This window comes from Sphaeramia orbicularis, chromosome 13 (assembly GCF_902148855.1).
Source record: "Sphaeramia orbicularis chromosome 13, fSphaOr1.1, whole genome shotgun sequence".
NCBI lineage: Eukaryota > Metazoa > Chordata > Actinopteri > Kurtiformes > Apogonidae > Sphaeramia > Sphaeramia orbicularis.
This window is the reverse complement of record NC_043969.1, coordinates 48,833,993-48,852,224: the sequence shown is the minus strand read 5'-3', so window position 1 is coordinate 48,852,224 and position 18,232 is coordinate 48,833,993. Positions and strand designations below refer to the sequence as shown.

General features: G+C 35.1%; 1 protein-coding gene across 1 annotated transcript in view; it reads left to right on the top strand.

Moving 5' to 3' along the window:
- LOC115431034 (NACHT, LRR and PYD domains-containing protein 12-like) overlaps positions 1-15,799 on the top strand; it is a 50,038-nt gene extending 34,239 nt beyond the window's left edge. Inside the window, exons 12-14 of the mRNA XM_030151273.1 lie at positions 11,469-11,642; positions 13,853-14,026; positions 15,033-15,799. Of these exons, the coding sequence (XP_030007133.1) occupies positions 11,469-11,642; positions 13,853-14,026; positions 15,033-15,051 (367 nt within the window). The 3' untranslated portion in view covers positions 15,052-15,799. The remainder of the gene's footprint in view (positions 1-11,468; positions 11,643-13,852; positions 14,027-15,032) is intronic.
- Positions 15,800-18,232: the final 2,433 nt, after the last annotated feature.

Here is an 18,232-nt window from a genome sequence, read left to right as displayed (position 1 = left end):
AGAACACATTGAGTTCCTTTACCTCCTACATTGCCGGTCCTGCGATGTGACTATCGTGCACACGCATATTGCGTCGACGATGTTCAAACGATGTATTGTGCAGCTCTAATAGTAATTGATTTCATGTCCGATCTGTCCTCAGACTTTCAGAGTGTGGACTCTCAGACAGTCACTGTGAAGTCGTGGCCTCGGCTCTGAAGTTTAATCCTTCACATTTGAGGTTATTGGACCTCAGTAAGAATCAGCTGAAGGACTCAGGAATGAAACTGGCTTCTGGACTGGAGAGCCCAAACTGCAGACTGGAAACTCTGAAGTAAGTTCACTGACTGTCTACTGCTGCCTTTAGATTATTAGTTTTTTTCTGTTTAACCAAGAACTGTTTTCTTTGTTAAATTAGCCCAAGTCTGTATCAGGGATTGGTGTCTAACAGGAAAACTTCAACTCTGTGTATTAGAGATAAATGGAAAAAAGAACTGCTGGTAGAATTGAGTGATGATACATGGTATGAAATATGTGAAACTCAAGTGACTACATTTAATTCAAGAAATTGGAAAATATTTTGTTGGATAAACATAATGAGACTTTTTATAACACCAAAAATCCAAAAAGGCTTCACTATCGTGACCTCAGCCCTGTTGGAGGTTGTGCGGTGAGCAGGATGTGGGTCATGCACATGTTTTTTGGCAGTGCACAAAACTATCCCAATATTGGAATAATATCAGCAACAACTTGGACAAATATTGGGATACGAACTACCAAGGACACGTTATGTGTTATATTTGGGGTCATTTAACAGGAAAAGACATACCAAGTAAGGATAAATATTTGATTAAAATCCTCTTGGCATCGTCTAAAAAAGCCATCACACAAAAATGGTGCAAAGAGGACCCCCCTACTCTAAATAATTGGAGAGACATTGTGGAAGAAATTCACAACATGGAGAGACTTACGTATATCATAAGACTACAGCAAGCAACATGTGAAGATTGATGGAAGAAATTAACAATATGCAGGACGACAACTGACACTATGTTCTAAATGTTTGTGTTGTAACATTTAAAAAAAAAATATTTTTTTAAAATTAGCCCAAGTCTGTGTGGTTAGTGCAAATAGTTGGTTTTCTTTTATTAAATCAGAAGCCTGAAGTCACAAATGTGGAGTAATTGAGTTTGTTTTGTGATACATGGTTTCCCTTACGTCTGTACAAGCAGTTATCCCTCATCAAATTTAACCCATAAAGACCCAGCGTTACTTATGTGGCAGTTCCCAGATGATTTTTTCTCTATATTTAACATTTCCTAAGTGATTTGTCACCATTTATCAGAAAATAATCCTTCATGTTTAGCACTTTTTTCCAGTACAATTCACGCATTTTCCAGTATTTAACCCATCAAGACCCAAACATCCACCGGCGACCACAATCATCTACTGATATAAAATATTCAATAACTGCTGATCCACTAATCCTATCAATCCATGTAAATAATTAGTGTAAAATGCAGTTCTTCATCTTTTCATGGTCATCAGATATGACCCATTTGGACGTTCAGAGGCTCCGTAGTTACCGTGGAAACACCGTCATCTTCTACAACATTGATTCACCAGTAAAACCCATGGAGTTTGAACTGTATTTCACACCAATTATTGACATGGATTGATAGGATTAGTGGATCAACAGTTATTTAACTTTTTATATCAGTAAATGATTTTGGTCATCAGTGGGTGTTTGGGTCTTTATGGGTTAAATTTTTCAATTGAAACGATTCTTCTGTCTGCAGAACATAATCCAAAACATTAACTAATTTGTTGAGGTTAATATTTAACCAAATAGTAAAAGGTTGTAGCTGTTTGAGGTAAAAAAAAAAAAAAAAAAAAAAATCTTATTATTGTATTGTATAAAAATTAAGATATTTGCAGACATCGCCTTGGAACATGAGAAATGATCATAAACATGTCCCTGTAACTGATAACTCTAATCTGTTGCTGAAACTGTACTTGTGCCTAATTTCATGCTACATATTATCAGGTTTAATGGTTCTAATTTGGCAATTCCTGAACTTTTTTATTTTAAACCGATTTCAGCTCTGAGGGATGATTAAACCTTTGACCCCTGACGTATCAGTGGTGACACGTGGTATTCTGAAACTTTGATTTATTTTAAATATTCGTAAAAATTCAATTGTTTGTTCAATAGAAAAAATTTCAAAACATTCTGATAGAATAGACCATACTCTTTCCATAGACATCTGAGCATGCTCAGAACACCCCCCACCGCCTGTGGAATAGAGCAGTGAGTGAGACCAACTCACTATAAAAATAGACAGTTTTTGGCTTTTTTTTTGTTTTTTACTCTGTTATCCTTGTTTTTACTGGTGTTTGCAGTGTTGTAGTGATGTTCCCTTAATTTTTCTGCTGCATTTTTACTGAGTTTTGACCGTGGAACTGCTTTTTGGAGTTCAACCAGGAGCCAAAAAGCAGCTGGACTGATTTAGAAAAAAAAAGAGCCCAAAACAAAAACTACTGGGCCAAAATTCAAATTCTTGTTGCTGTTCAGCGTGTTCCAGTTCACAGTTCATATTCGACATCCTAAATCTCTTATTAATGTACATTCTGAGTGCCTTGTTCAGTAGTAATAAACCTTTGTCTTTTTCTGTTATTCCACTGTGTTTTGACCCTAAAACATAGAGAAAAACAAAACCACTGAAGAAAAGGACCACAAGCAGATATTCACAGCAGCTTTAATGAACCTGAAACAGACGCAGATTCACAGCAGCACCTTTACCTGGAATCGGAGCTCAGGGGTTAAAGGGTTAAAACGGTTTCTAACAGAAATGTAATGTTCTGATCTTCCATCATTTATTTCAGCCTGTGGCGCTGCGGTTTGTCCAAGGTCAGCTGTTCTTCTCTGGCCTCTGCTCTGACGTCCAGTCCCTCACATCTGTTAGAACTTCACCTGAGTGAGAACACACTGCAGGGCTCTGGAGTGACACTGTTGTGTGAGTTTCTGGCAAATCCATGTCGTCAACTACAGCGTCTGAGGTCAGTTCATTGTTACTGTTAAAGTCTTGTGAATAAAAAATGAAATAAGATCCACACAACCTGTGCAATTTTTTTAAATTAACTTTCTTCATTGGAAGTAATTTCACAGGCATGACAGTGCAATGTGATAAAAAGGACTTCCATTCTTTAATTTTTTTTTAATCCCTCCCACAATCCCACCCTACCCAAACGAAGACAATCCTTAATGTAAATCCAATGTTGACAAGTAATCAGTACAGAGTAGATACAACAATTGTCTAATTAACAAAACAAAACAAAAAAGTAGCTAAAATAAAACAGACAAACAAAAAAAACAACCAAATTGTAACTTAACTTGTAACTTAAATCTTTATTGAGTTTTATGGACAATTATAACAATATCCCAAAAAAAAAAAAAAACACAAACAAACTAAAACAAAAAGAAGAGACAGAACAGATGTGTACAAAAGAAAACAATGTGCCTGGGTAGCAACAGTCAGACTATTTTTTTTGTGTGTAAATATGGTCCATTTATTCCACTTTTTATCCAGTTGTGGTTCTTGCAGTCTCAGTCTGTGTTAATTTTTCCATTACAAATATTTATTCAGTATCGTGTGCGGATCTTATTTCATTTTTTATTCATTGTTCTTTTGGATCCTACACACCTTTTATCAACTGGATGTCATCACCTCTTTCCACGCTTAAAGACTTTGCATGTTTTATGTGCAGTTGAACCTTGCAGCATGCTTTTAATTTGCTCCATGACTGGACTCGTTTTGCAATTTACTCATTTTTAAAAACAATTTTCCCCATTGAAATTAATTGAAATATAATTAATCTGTTCCAGCCCCAAAAATCCTTTTTAAGGGTTTGTAAAACAGAAAAAGAGCAGTTGGATAGAAAATAGTATTTATATAAACAAGTAAATTGGTTTTATTAACTTATTTACTTTTAAGATGAGAATATCTGAGCCTGAGGAAGACGATGGGGGGGGTTATTCTCTGAAGAGAATTTATTTCCAGTAAAATGTCAGGTAGTTGAATTTCTGACATTTTCTCTCTTCACTTCATTTGTTCTTTCACTTTCACCACCGTCTGCATTCACAGGTGGTTTCATTATAAACCAAGAAAAGCACTAATAGAGCGCAGACCTCCGCCAAAACAGATCACAGTCACAATTAGATTTACTCAAGTAAATCCAGTTCATATACGTATTTATTTAAGCTTGGAGGTGTTGTTCTACTTTACATGAGGGTCTGGTGATATTGAGGTGTATAAAACTGGTAATGTTAGAACTAAATCTGCCACTGCAAATGATTCAACACGATTGTTTAAAATTAATCTTGAATTCTTAAGCCAAGTGGTTCTGTTTAATTAGTTCATTATACACGGGGGGAACTGGTATTTGTATGAACCAAATAAGGGCGAAGTCAAAGGAAGGTTCACATCTAGTCAAAAAAATGTAATAAAATAATCTACACTAAACTTCTATTTTTGGGTCAGTAATTACTTATATTTTCAGGAAAATGTAATTTGAAATGAGAAAAAATGTATGAAAAAAAATGTGAGCAGTTTTCTGAGTGTGAATGTTTGTACAGTGACTCAGTTTAGTGCCGTCATTCTGGGTTCATTTTATAAACTCTATAAATGAACTACATTTATTCCAAATACATTGATATTTGATTATTATATTATTTATGTCATATTCTAAACACACAGAGTTTAAAATTAATAAATGCATATATCTATGCAAAATACATTTGAATATAATGTTAATATTATTTGTATGTTGTAAATATTCTAAATAAATTTATATGATATTAATAATTGAAATAAAAACATGTTTAATTTGATATTTCCTTTTGTTGTCCATCTGACATTTGTCTAAACTCTTTCTATTTAGGTTTGATCCAATATTTTTTTCCTTTAACCAATTATTGGGTTGTAAATTAGAGGGTTTAAGGTTTACACTGAATACATTTGAGGATGAAAATGTCAGAGGAACTTCACTTTGGAGATCTTTGTAATTCTTGCAAAAAATACTTGTTAATTTTTTTGTCCATCTGTGACGTGACGTAGTAGTTTTTGATATTTTTCATTTAAAAATATTTCAACCTAAATGTTGCCCTTTGAGTCTGTTTAAGCTGGCATTTAGACCTTTACAATTATGTGGACTATTTGTCTGAAACTTGTCTGGTTCCAAAGTTATGAATCCAAAAGTAGGAGGCGGTCCATCTGTGATGCCCTTGACCACGCCCATGAGTAGATTATTTGTAATTGTAATGAAAATGAAACATTAATTTGTAGAATTATGTTCTAAGTTTCAGCTGAAGTCACTATATTCCATAAGAAGAGAAAGAGATCAGATGGATTTACATTTGTTTTGATGTGACTTTTTTTTTTTTTTTTTTTTTTTTTAGATATTTCAGTTCTTCTGGCTCAAGACTGATTACTAATATTTTTGGTTAAAGGTTCGATTTATTTGACTGGATTACAATAGATGCTGATCTGCTGTGTATCATGTGCTCTTTCTTCAGCTTGTGGCGCTGTAATTTGTCACAGATCAGCTGTTGTTCTCTGGCATCCGCTCTGAAGTCCAATCCTGCTCATCTGATAGAACTGGAGTTGAGTGAGAACGACATGCAGGATTCAGGAGTGACGACACTGTGTGACTTTCTCAGGAGTCCACGTTGTAAATTGCAGGTTCTGGGGTCAGTTCACTGGTACTGTTACACAATTCACACATTTCTAGCTGACCTTTTATACACAACAACCAACATTATCAAGTAAAATGGATACTAATGTCTTTGTTCTGTGATGAAATCCTCAGGATGCAATTTATGCTTCACCCGTAAAGGCCCAGTGCTACTTGTGTATCAGTTCCCAAATTCATTTTTCTCTCTCTTTAACAAATCTTAAATGATTTATCACCAATTATTATAATATTATCATCTGTATTTTGCATTTTTCACTGTAAATCATGCATTTTCTGATCTTCTATTTCCTATATTTAATTTAGATGTTCATGAAAACTCAGTGTTTTCCTTTTTCTATTTTTTTTTTTTTTAAATTAATTTTCATTTATTTTTTTGTAAAGAAAAATAAACAAAAAACAAAAACATACTCAAACAGGAGAGCATTGACAGAAATCGTAAAAATATGCAAAGCAACCCCCAAAATATAGTTAAAGGGAAATAAGTATATTTCACATTCCATTCTTTTCCCCTGTATAAGATGAACATTGAACATTTAAAGTGTGTAGCACAAACCAAGGGTTTACATGGATCTATATGCACATTGCTCTTATCAAGTAAAATCCGCTCTTAATAGTGTTATAAAATCAACCCAGTTTTTCCAATAATTGGTGAATTTGTCTGAAAACTCAGTGTTTTCAAAGGTTATTATATCAAAATAGAGAAAGTTTGGAGGATAAAATGACTTTTTCTGTAAAATCTCTCATTAATTGAACATAAACCCAGTGTGTCCATCCACTGTCATTGATCCAACTCCATGGGTTTTCCTGGTGACTCAATGTTGTAGAAGATGACGGTGTTTCCATGGTAACTACGGAGCCTCTGAATGTCCAAATGGGTCATATGTGATGACCATGAAAAGATGAAAAACTGTATTTTACACCAATTATTTTACATGTTTTGACAGGGTTAGTGGATCAACAGGTATTAAACAGTTTAGATCAGAGGATGGTTTTGGTCGTCTGTGGATGTTTGGGTCTTTAAAGGTTAAGGTGCTTCATGACTCCTAAAGTGTATATTTATTGTCTTTTTACCTCTACTTATGTGTATTTTAACTGTTTCTTTTTAATAAGTAACAATTAACGTGCATGTTCTTTCTTTTTTTTCCCCCTTTGAACAACTCGACAGAAATTCCATTGCACTTGTACTGTGAATGTACTTGTGCAAGAGGCAATAAAAGTCTCTTTGACTGTAACTTTATATTCACACACAGTATATACAGCAACTTGATGAGGAAGTTTTAAAATAGTTGTTCTGTTATTCATAAGGGGGGGGGGGGGGGGGGGGTAGGAAAGCATGAGTCCAATGCCACAGCAAACCCATCCTTACCAGTCATATTTTTCAGATCACCCAGGGTTGCATCTACAATCACACAAACTGTATAGTTTTAATTACATTTTATAAAATGTGCTACTTAATGGTGCCAAGTACTTTCTGCTTACCAAAAATATATATATCATAAATAAATGTCTTTGTGGAAACCTGGAAATTAAAATGATTTTTTTTTTAAATCATATGCTTCAGTCAGTAGAAGCAAACAGTCACAAAAACACAACTGTGATTTCTGTGATTAAACCCAAACACGTGACTGGAATATTACTGAGGTTTAATCAAATCAAATTTTATTTATATAGCGTCACATTATAACAAAAGTTATCTCATGCACTGGAAAAAATCAAAATGTTACCAAGTGCATTGATCTTCCGTTCGTTTCCAAAAAAAAAAACACGTATGAGTTGGATTCTGACGCAAATGACGAGACTGTAATCCGTTCCAAAATTTATTAAAACAAAAAAGGCTCATTTACATTATGTCAGACGGTAGAAAAAACTACATACTCATAAGCTCTGTAAGCTCTCTTTTTTTCTTACTGCAGAGAGGTCAAAAGACACACATACACAGTGAAGGCACATTAAATAGCAACAGAGAAAATCAGAAATTTGCAACTTCACAAAAATAAACTTATAAACATTAATTCCTATTAGCCGTCATGTTTTGGCTCTTACACCAAGTGTATTTTTCTCATTTCTAGTCCAAATATCTCATCACACTTAAGATAAGACAGAATCACCTTTTCAGTGAGATATAAGAACTGATTTTTAGACAATAGATCTGGAACATCTTACTTTAAGAAATCTTACCTTTTTTTTTTTTTTTTTCTTTTTTGCTTGAATTAAGCAAAAACTCTTGAATTAAGCAAAAAAAAAAATCTGCCAATGGAACAAGTGAAAATTATCTTTGCAAGATTTCTTGAAATCAGACTTTCCAGATCTATTGTCTAAAAATCAGTTCTTATATCTCACTGAAAAGTTCCTCTTTCAGTGATTGTGTCTTATCTTAAGTGTGATGAGATATTTGGACTAGAAAAGAGAAAAATACACTTGATCAGATTTAGATTTTTGCAGTGTGACACTGCACATTTGGAGCTGTTTTAAACCAGACTCTTAAACTTATTTACAGACACCAACAGAATCCTCCAGGGGTAAACTCTTGGTGACAGTGGAAGGAAAAGCTCCCTTTGAACAGACCCTCTGGTGGACTCTGGGCTAATCCACATCCTTTCTTCTTTTTCTGTGTTCAGACTGAATCACTGCCATTTGTCAGTGGTCGGCTGTTCTGATCTGGTCTCAGCTGTCAAGTCCAATCCCTCCCATCTGATCGACTTGCGTTTGAGTGGAAACGACCTCCAGGATTCAGGAGTCAATGATCTGTGTGACGTTCTGAAGAATCCACGTTGTGAGCTACAGGAGCTGAGGTCCGTTCACTGACCTGACCCTGCACCTCCACTGTCACTGGCAGCGGATCGGAATGGCGTTTACTTTTTGTCTTCATCTGAGCTGCCGCTACATGACAGATATGCAGTTTAAGATGAACCTGATCCAAGCATCACAGATAATAGTTTTTAGTTTATGGTTTAGTAAATATCGGTAAAGTTTTGTGCAAATGTCCGATGGAAAAGCGAGTAGTGTTGTTATACATTAGACAGTATTAGATGTAGACAACTATTTCTGTGAAACATCTGTAGTCGCTTTTCCACTGGACATCTGTGCAGAATTTATCGATATTTACTAAATATTGAAAAAACAGAAGTGCGTAATATTGATTCTTCCATTAAATCACAAATGTGATGATTTCTTTATATATTATCGCAAGAAGACACAAGAAGTAATTCCATAAACATGACGACGAACGAAAATATGGTGTTTATTTACAGATATATTCATTATTATTATATATTACCCCAGTATCTGGTACTAAATTAAAAAATGATTCAGTTTCCTGGTGTGTCCACACATACCGCACCATGTTTCTGTTAAAACTCTTCTTGTTGTAACGTCCGTCAACATCTGTTTTTTTTTTTTTTTTTTTTTTTAAATTCCCGTGACTCTAGTTGTGGAAAAAGTTCTTTCTGTTGCAGTTTTGTGTGATATACCATTTGCGCTATGCCTGAACAACCACCTCTTGCCAGCGCAAAAACATTTAATCGAAAAACAAGAGTTTTGCCGAAATATTCGTTTTTCCATTAGGTAAATTATATTTGCGCAATTTGAGAGTCAGTGGAAAAATGACTTGTGAAATGTAGACGTCTAATCTGATTGTTGTTCATATTTGAATCCTGAACACATCTGACTGGGTCATTAATGGACTTGATTCACTTCATTGTGTTCAGGTTGGACGGCTGCAGTTTATCAGGGATCAGCTGTTCTTCTCTGGCCTCAGCTCTGATGTCCAATCCTTCCCATATGACACGGTTGAGTCTGGGTGGAAACAACCTCCAGGATTCTGGACTGAAGGAGCTGTGTGTTTTTCTGCAGAGTCCACTTTGTAAACTAGAGGAACTGAGGTCAGTGGGCCTGTCTGTGAACTGACGGGTACAGACTGTAGATGTTTGAGCCTCAGCACAAATGAGATCAAACACAGGAAGAATCTAAAATAAAAATAAAATACCATTTCAGAGGGTAGTTATTTAAACTAGAGGTAATCGTCTGAGTGTCTGGACCCTCCACTCGTCCATAAATGGGCCTAAAATGACCCGTGGTCAAAACACTGTTTTTATGCCTCTTTTATCATTTTGTCTTGTTAAAAATAATCACTTGTTTTATATTTTGATCCACAAAAGAATTATTTCATATATGAAATATTTTTTCTTTTTCTTTTTTTTTTTTTAAACATTTGTAACAATTTTAAATGTTTTTTTATGAAATATTTTGAAAGTTTGAAAAGTAAAGTCTATATAGTATATAACATGTAGTATGTAGTATATAACAGCAATAGAACAATGTCAACATCCATTTAGTGAGCCTGTCTGTCTGTCCATCCATCCGTCTGTCTGTCTGTCTGTCCTTTGGTTTTGCTGTTGAATGAGTCAAAGGTTCAAATGAAATTCCGTTGTAAATGAATGTGGGTCATTTTTGACCGACTTACGGAAGCTTTGGGTAGTAACTCAACATAACCTGGTTACATTTGAAAACCCTTCAGCCTTCAATCCACACCAAAGTTTTTACACAGACAGACAGACAGACAGATGATGAACTGATGACAATACCCTGTGTCGAGGACCAAGGGTAAAAAACTACAACTTCATAAAATCTATAAAAGGTAAATTAAAAATTGAAATGACATGGAAACATGTTTTTTTTTTAAAGAAATATTTGGAATATGAAATAATACAAATACAAAGAAATTACAACAATCTCACTGGGTCTTTTTTGACCCACTTATGCATCTAAGGGTTAAATGATTAAAAAATACATTGTAAACCACAGTGTATGACTAGTCTATTACTAACATGGTTAATTCATTATAATTTACATTTCAACAGAATGCACTCCCATCAGTACAATAATATGAATTTAAAAATCAATATGTCAAAAAAAAAAAAAAAAAAGAATAGAGCGGAAATAAAACTACAAAAAACTAAAGTAAAATAAAATAAGAAAATAGAATAGAAAATTTTACAAAAAATAAAGTAGGAATAGAATTAAAAGTAGAATAAAATATGAATAGACACATTATTAACAGTATGTATATTTATGAACAGTCAATAAAAATAGTGCATTTATGTTTATAAATATTGCAGAGAGTACTGCATGAACTGCAGAGGATTATTGCACATAACTGACATTATTCAGAGTTCTTGTACATTATTGGAAGTGATTGCATGAGGATACAGAGCATATGGACACTACTGGAAACTACATCACAGCTGTGTTCTGCTTTCATATTTACTCCAATATTTACTTAATTCTTAGACATCATAATCTCCACCTAATAATGAGTGTTTAAGTTTTTGTCTTCAATACACCCCTTAAGTATTTAAAAATAGAATAAACACCTGATATATGCATCCAGCTGTGTTTGTGTTTTCATCGTACTGTGACTGACGTGTGTCTTCAGTCAGACTACTTCATCGTCGTTCAGGGAGGAGGAGCCACTGGGTGAAGTCAAGTTTGGTTGAAGTGTATTTTAACCTAAAGGTTGACTGATGTGTTCAGGTGCGTGTTCGTAAAGCACACTGTCAACATTTAGTAGAAAGTGGATTTGGAATGGAGAGTGAATGTGTAAAAAAAGACAAAAAAGACAAAAAAAGCTGTAATTTTCAATAAAGGGTATCATTTTGGACACAGCAAATAAATCCTAAACACGCTGGATTTGACTGTTTATAGATTTCAGTTTTGCTCCTTTTTTCTTTCTTCAGGTTGTGGGGCTGCGGTTTGTCCGAGGTCAGCTGTTCTTCTCTGGCCTCGGCGCTGACGTCCAATCCATCCCATCTCACTCAGCTTTACCTGAGCAACAACCACCTCCAGGATTCAGGAGTGAAGCTGTTGTGTGATTTTCTGCAGAGTCCACGTTGTAAACTGCAGATTCTGTGGTTAGTTCACCCTCTGTTTTTAAATTATGTTTACGTTATGATACAGTTTTCTGTAATTCAGTGTGACTTTCATCTGCTGTGTATCTGATCTGTTACAGACAGTTTGAACAGCACTAATCTGACCCAGACCACTTTCATATGTGGTCCTAAATCTGACCCAGACCACTTCCATATGTGGTCCTAAATCTGACCCAGACCACTTCCATATGTGGTCCTAAATCTGACCCAGACCACTTATATATACGGTCCTAAATCTGACCCAGACCACTTTTATATGTGGTCCTAAATCTGACCCAGACCACTTATATATGCGGTCCTAAATCTGACCCAGACCACTTTCATATGTGGTCCTAAATCTGACCCAGACCACTTATATATGCGGTCCTAAATCTGACCCAGACCACTTTCATATGTGGTCCTAAATCTGACCCAGACCACTTATATATGCGGTCCTAAATCTGACCCAGACCACTTTCATATGTGGTCCTAAATCTGACCCAGACCACTTTTATATGTGGTCCTAAATCTGACCCAGACCACTTTTATATGTGGTCCTAAATCTGACCCAGACCACTTTCATATGTGGTCCTAAATCCAATACATATCTGATATTTTCCAGTGTGACTTCAGTCTGAGCGTCCAGGTCGCATTTATCCAACCCTTAGATCATTGTAATGCGACAAACGTCACAGTTCTGCGTCCCAGGAGGAGGAGTGGAGGAAAACCATATTTCCTTCTGTAAACACAGTGTGTGTCTGCGTGGTCTTGTATTCCATCAGGACCTCTTTAGTGCATGTGGGTCACTTCAGGGTCACATTGAGTTCAGACTCAAAACTGATAGAAGTCGCGTTTAATGTGGAATATGAACCAACACACAAAAAAAATCAGATTTCACCCAAAAATCCAAATTGTGCTTTAAGACCTGCTGTGGGCGGAGCCTGTGTATACAGTCACCTACTTTACCAGACTGAGCTCATGAAATTGTGTTGTATGCCATGCCAGTTCTTATGGCATTTGGCGTGTTATATGTACGCATTTTCATTCTTTCACGTTTTATTCTACGCCATTTGATCATGTGTCAATTCATGCCAAGATCTCTGGTTTACATATCTGTAACCACTAATTCTAACCCTCACCACTAATTGTGTGGTATCTGAGGTGGTGTGAACCAAGGTTCAAATAGTTTTGGATTTTTCATTATAGTTTAGTTTTATTTAGTTTTGACTTTTTTTTCTTATCTCTAATTCACTTAGTTTTAATTAGTTTTTAGAGCAGGTTTGCTAGTTTTTTATTAGTTTTCATTATTTTCTAAATGCTTAGTTTTAGTTTAGTTTTAGTTTCTTTATATCTTTTCTCTTCTTCTCCATCGTATTCAAATAAATCCCAGACAGGACTCTGCTGCTTTCTCCCAACTTTAGTCTCCATGTTTCCAGGTAGAGTGAGGACCAGAAGACGACTGGAAACCACAAGTGAACACAAGTGATGGACCGTTAAATATCATATGGTGCCAGCAGCTAAAATTGCTTGAGGGAAATAAATCGCTTTCGTATCAATCCGACACTGACAAAGACGAAAACGAAGGGAATTTTATCCAGAATTTTTATGTTTTAGTTAGTTTTCTAAGCACACAATACAGTTTGAGTTAGTTATCGTTTTTTTCTTTTAATTATAGTTTTTATTTATTTCAGTTAACGAAAATGTTTTTACAATTCTAGTTTTCATCATTTCATTAGTTTTTGTTAACAATAATAATCTTGGTGTGAACATACATGCGGTAAGCTTATAATGTGTACAGATAATACACCAATTAAAAGTGGTGCGTATATTTACATGAGTCATGATATCACCTTGTATTTTACATAAAGTATTTTAAATAAATTGACAATAAGTTGTTGAAAGTTTTCACTTAGATGTTGCTGTTTTTTTTCTTTTTTATATTAACTGTGATTCCATTGATAAAATCATTCAAGAGGAAAACATCCAAAGGCTGTAGTTGTGATGAGCTGAATAATTATAAATATAATATAGGTGTACCCCGCCTTCGCCCCTATGTTGCTTGGATAGTCTCCAAGCGACCCCCGTGACCCTAGTGAGGATAAAGCGGGTTCAGAAAATGAATGAATATATAATATATAAATATAATATCAAACAACAACACATGTGATTGAGTTCTTCCATATTCCCCTTCATCATTTGTTTTTTTTTTTCAGGTTGATGGACTGCAGTTTGTCGAAGAGCAGCTGTTCTGTTCTGGCCTCAGCTCTGAAGTCCAATCCTTGTCATCTGATGGAACTGGATCTGGGTCAGAACCAACTCCGGGACTCAGACGTGGCGGAGCTGTGGGCTTTAGTGCTGTGTGCAGACTATAAACTGCAGACTCTGAGGTCAGTAGCATCAGTTCAGGACCCTGGTCAAGGTGGACCGCCCACTACTTTAGGATTCATAACTTGAATTCAAGAGGGTTTTTTTTTTTTTTTTTTTTTGCTTAATTCAAGCAAAAAAAAAAAAATCTTGAATTAAGCAAAAAAAAAAAAAAAAAAACTCTTGAATTCAAGTTATGAATCCTAAAGTAGTGGGCGGTCCATCTTGACCAAAAAAAATCTTGAATCAAGAAAAAAAAATCTGGCAATGGAACAAGTGAAAATGATTTTGGTAAGATTTCTTGAAATCAGATTTTCCAGATCTATTGTCTAAAAATCGTCAGACCTGAATTTGTCCATGATTGGAGTAGAAACTGTCGGCTCTTCTTTTATGCTGTGGAATGTCTGGTGTTAACTAGTTTTACAGCGCAATAACGCCCCCTAGTGTTGGAGCATATGAATGGACAACGCTCAGTCCATAAAAAATAAAACACAGGAGTGTGTGTGTGTGTATACACATATATGTATATTTTGTCTGTTGGCTTTTTTTTCCTCTCTCTCATGATTTTTGTCTGTTGCTTTGGTTTTTGTCTATTGTCATCTGTTAGGTTTATTAGTTTTTCCCTCGTGGCTATTGTCTTTATTTTTGTTTGTTTTGGTTTTTGCTTATTGTTTTTTTTTTTCTATTTCTGGTGACTTGTAGTTTCTTGTTGTTGTGATTTTGTAAGTCAAAATGAAAATGATTTTAAAAATAGTAAATAAATAAATAAATAAATAAATAAAATTAAATAAAATAAAAGACAGGATTGGTGTATTGGTATTCTTTTTTTCCCCAGACAAAGGCCCACGTTTAGAATCCCTGTTGTAGATCCGTGTGCATTCCCAGGAGACGACATTAAAAACTTCCTTGTCTGAGTATTTTCTTTATTTGTCACAACTACGGAAGGAAAATATAAAGTGTGTTTGTGTTGTTTCTTTTGTCAGTAAACACTTATTTCTGATCTCTAATTGTATTTTCTTCTTCCATCAGATGGATTTCCTTTCTGTGAGTGAACCGTCCCCATCATCAGGGCAGTGTGAGGATCAGCTGGATCCTGTTGATCTCCAGATGTAAAAGCAGCAGCAGCAGCAGATCATCCTCCTTTCATGTACAGTCAGTGAACCAGTGTGTTCTGTGGGTTACTGTGTGCTGCCACCCTGTGGACTAAAGGGGAAATACACCTCATTTATACCTGGAAACCAAAGAGGCGACGTCATCAGTTGTTACTTTACTTTATGTCTGTGTCTTCTCATTATATTGAACTTTAATCTGTTTTTTTAATGTTCTGATGAGTCCATTTATCTTTATTATTACTTTCAGTTCAGATGAATCCTAATGAAACAGAGTCAGTCAGAAAACATTCTCATGTATTTCATTTCTCATTTTAGTAGAAGGACGAGTTGTCAGATGTCAGTAAAGAGTTTCATATTTTCTTCCTTCACTTCCTTTGACCCACACAGATGCAGATGCAGATCAGTGACAAATCAAACCTTTCTGTTGTTTTGGTTTCATTGTATTAAGTCTGTCATTGTTTTATTGTAGAAATCTGTTTAAAGTACATTTTAGAGGCTGGACTTTGGATCACACTGAGACTAGAACAGAAAATATTGAGGTGAAAATCAGGTCAATTGCCCAGAATATAAAAGTGTTTTCTAATAAATGATCTGGTGTATGTTCCTTTTTCAGTGGTTATTGGAGAAATGTTTTCACTGATTGCAGTTCTTTGTTAATGCCTATTTTTCTTCCAGACTCTGAAATCCATGTGGTGAAACACTGTCCCAGCTCTGAGACAGACAGGGTGTCCTCATATGTGTCCTCGTATGTGTCCTCGTATGTGTCCTCGTATGTGTCCTCGTATGTGTCCTCATATGTGTCCTCATATGTGTCCTCATATGTGTCCTCGTATGTGTCCTCGTATGTGTCCTCGTATGTGTCCTCATATGTGTCCTCTTATGTGTCCTCGTATGTGTCCTCTTATGTGTCCTCGTATGTGTCCTCGTATGTGTCCTCGTATGTGTCCTCATATGTGTCCTCTTATGTGTCCTCGTATCTGTGTATCTGTATAAACAGATATTTCTCTGTTTTCAATACTAACACCATAAACACCAGATGGTTTTCATCAAACTCATTCTAGTTCAGGTTCCACATTCAGCCCAGTGTGATCTCAAACAGACTGGACCAGGAAAATAAGAACAGAATAACTTAAAAACAATGACAATGCCAAACTTTTCTCTGTCTTTTAAAGTGAAAAAAGTAAAATTACATGTAGAAAATGTTTACATTTACAAACTATTCTTTAAAAATCTGAATAACACGAACAAGCTGAAATTTCTCTAGAAAAATAAGTGTTGTTTTACGATGTACAGATCCCAGTGGATCTACAAAGACACCAAACATTTAATAACAGGCAGAACATTGATAAAATTAGACTAAAGTTTCTTAAGACATTTCATGTTGTTCGTATTTGTTTATTTTACTCCATTTTGTGTGAAAGGACAGTTTGTAAATGCAAATATTTTCATGTAATTTTACTTTTTCACACTAAAACAAAGAGAAACATTTGTATTTGTCATTATTTGTAGGTTTTTCTGTTCTTATTGTACTGGTTGGACCCACTTTAGAACGTATTGGTCTGAATGTAGAACCTGAACTAACATGAGTTTGACAGTTACATTAAAGTGTAAAAACATTTGGATTCATCGTAAAACAGATGGAACATGTGGACGAGTGTTGACTTCAAACACGCTGAACAAACGCTGGAATAATCTGGACCAGAACGATGCACAAATACAACAACACACACACACACACCACTGGAAAAGACAAACGGGTTCAGATCCTGGCCCTGGTTGTTGGATCCTAGCAGACGCTCATATGGTCACATGACCGACGGCGCTGCTGTTTTCTAAATGACGTCCAGTTCATCTGTTTGTTGTGTTTGTGCTCGTTCTCAGACACATGATTATATTTACAGATATGTGGAATCTGACAACAGACACAGAAGTAAAGCACATGAAACGGTGTCATAGTCACATTAACCCTTTCATGCAGGAATCAAACTAAACGGATTATTTTTGCCAAAAAAGACTTAAATGTAGATAACAAACTCCAAGGCACTCTCTTTAAGTATTAAACTGCCTTTTTTTTTTTTAATCACGGCATGGTCGTATAGACCTTAAAAACACTTCAACACGTTTGGACTTCAACCCTTCATCAGGAAGTCAAACAGTTGTGACTTAATCAGAGCCTTGGAGTTTTCCTCTGGTTTGTCGACTTTATGAATTCCTTTTCCAAAGAGAACCTCAAAAAACAAATTTTTTAATTTTTTTTTTTTTTTGGAGTCCTAGAAACATTCCATCCCATGATTTAAAGATTTAAATGTCGGATTGTATTAACGAGTGAGATTCACTATATGAACAGAAGTATTAAACTTAAAAGGAAATATTAAACCATATGGACAAAAGTATTGGGACACATCATGTCTACAGCTGAACCATGTTCTGTTCACGAGGATTTAACACAAAAACATCAATATTTCCTTTAAGTTTAATGCCAGATTTTTCTTCCTCACTAGTCCCTTTTCCATTTGACCCTCAAACTGCTCGAATATAACTATAATGCAGATATATAAATATAAGCGCAGAAATATTTGTCTAATGGAAAATCAACAATTTTGCCAAAACTCATTTTTCGATTAAAGTTTTTGCGCTTCCCAGAGATGTTTCTTTTTTGGACGTAAAACAAACGTGTCAGTATGTGTGGACACACCAGGAAACTGAGTCATTTTTTTATTTAATATGAGATAGAGGGGAAATATATAATAATAATAATAATAATAATAATAATAATAATGAATATATCTGTAAATCAACATGTAATAACTTTATGAGACAAAGACTTAATATTGATAAAAAATATCTGTGTTTTCTGTGAAGTTGAAATTGAATCTTTAGAACACAGGTGTCAAACATGTGGCCCGGGGGCCAAATCCGGCCCACCAAAGGATCCAATCTGGCCCGTAGGATGGATTTGTGAAATACAAAAATTATACTGAAGATATTAACAATCGAGGATGTCAAAATCATTTTAATTCAGATTCCACATACAGACCAATTAGATCTTAAGTAGGTCAGAACCAGTAAAATACTATCATACTAAACCTGGAAATAATGAAAACAGCAAATTTTCTG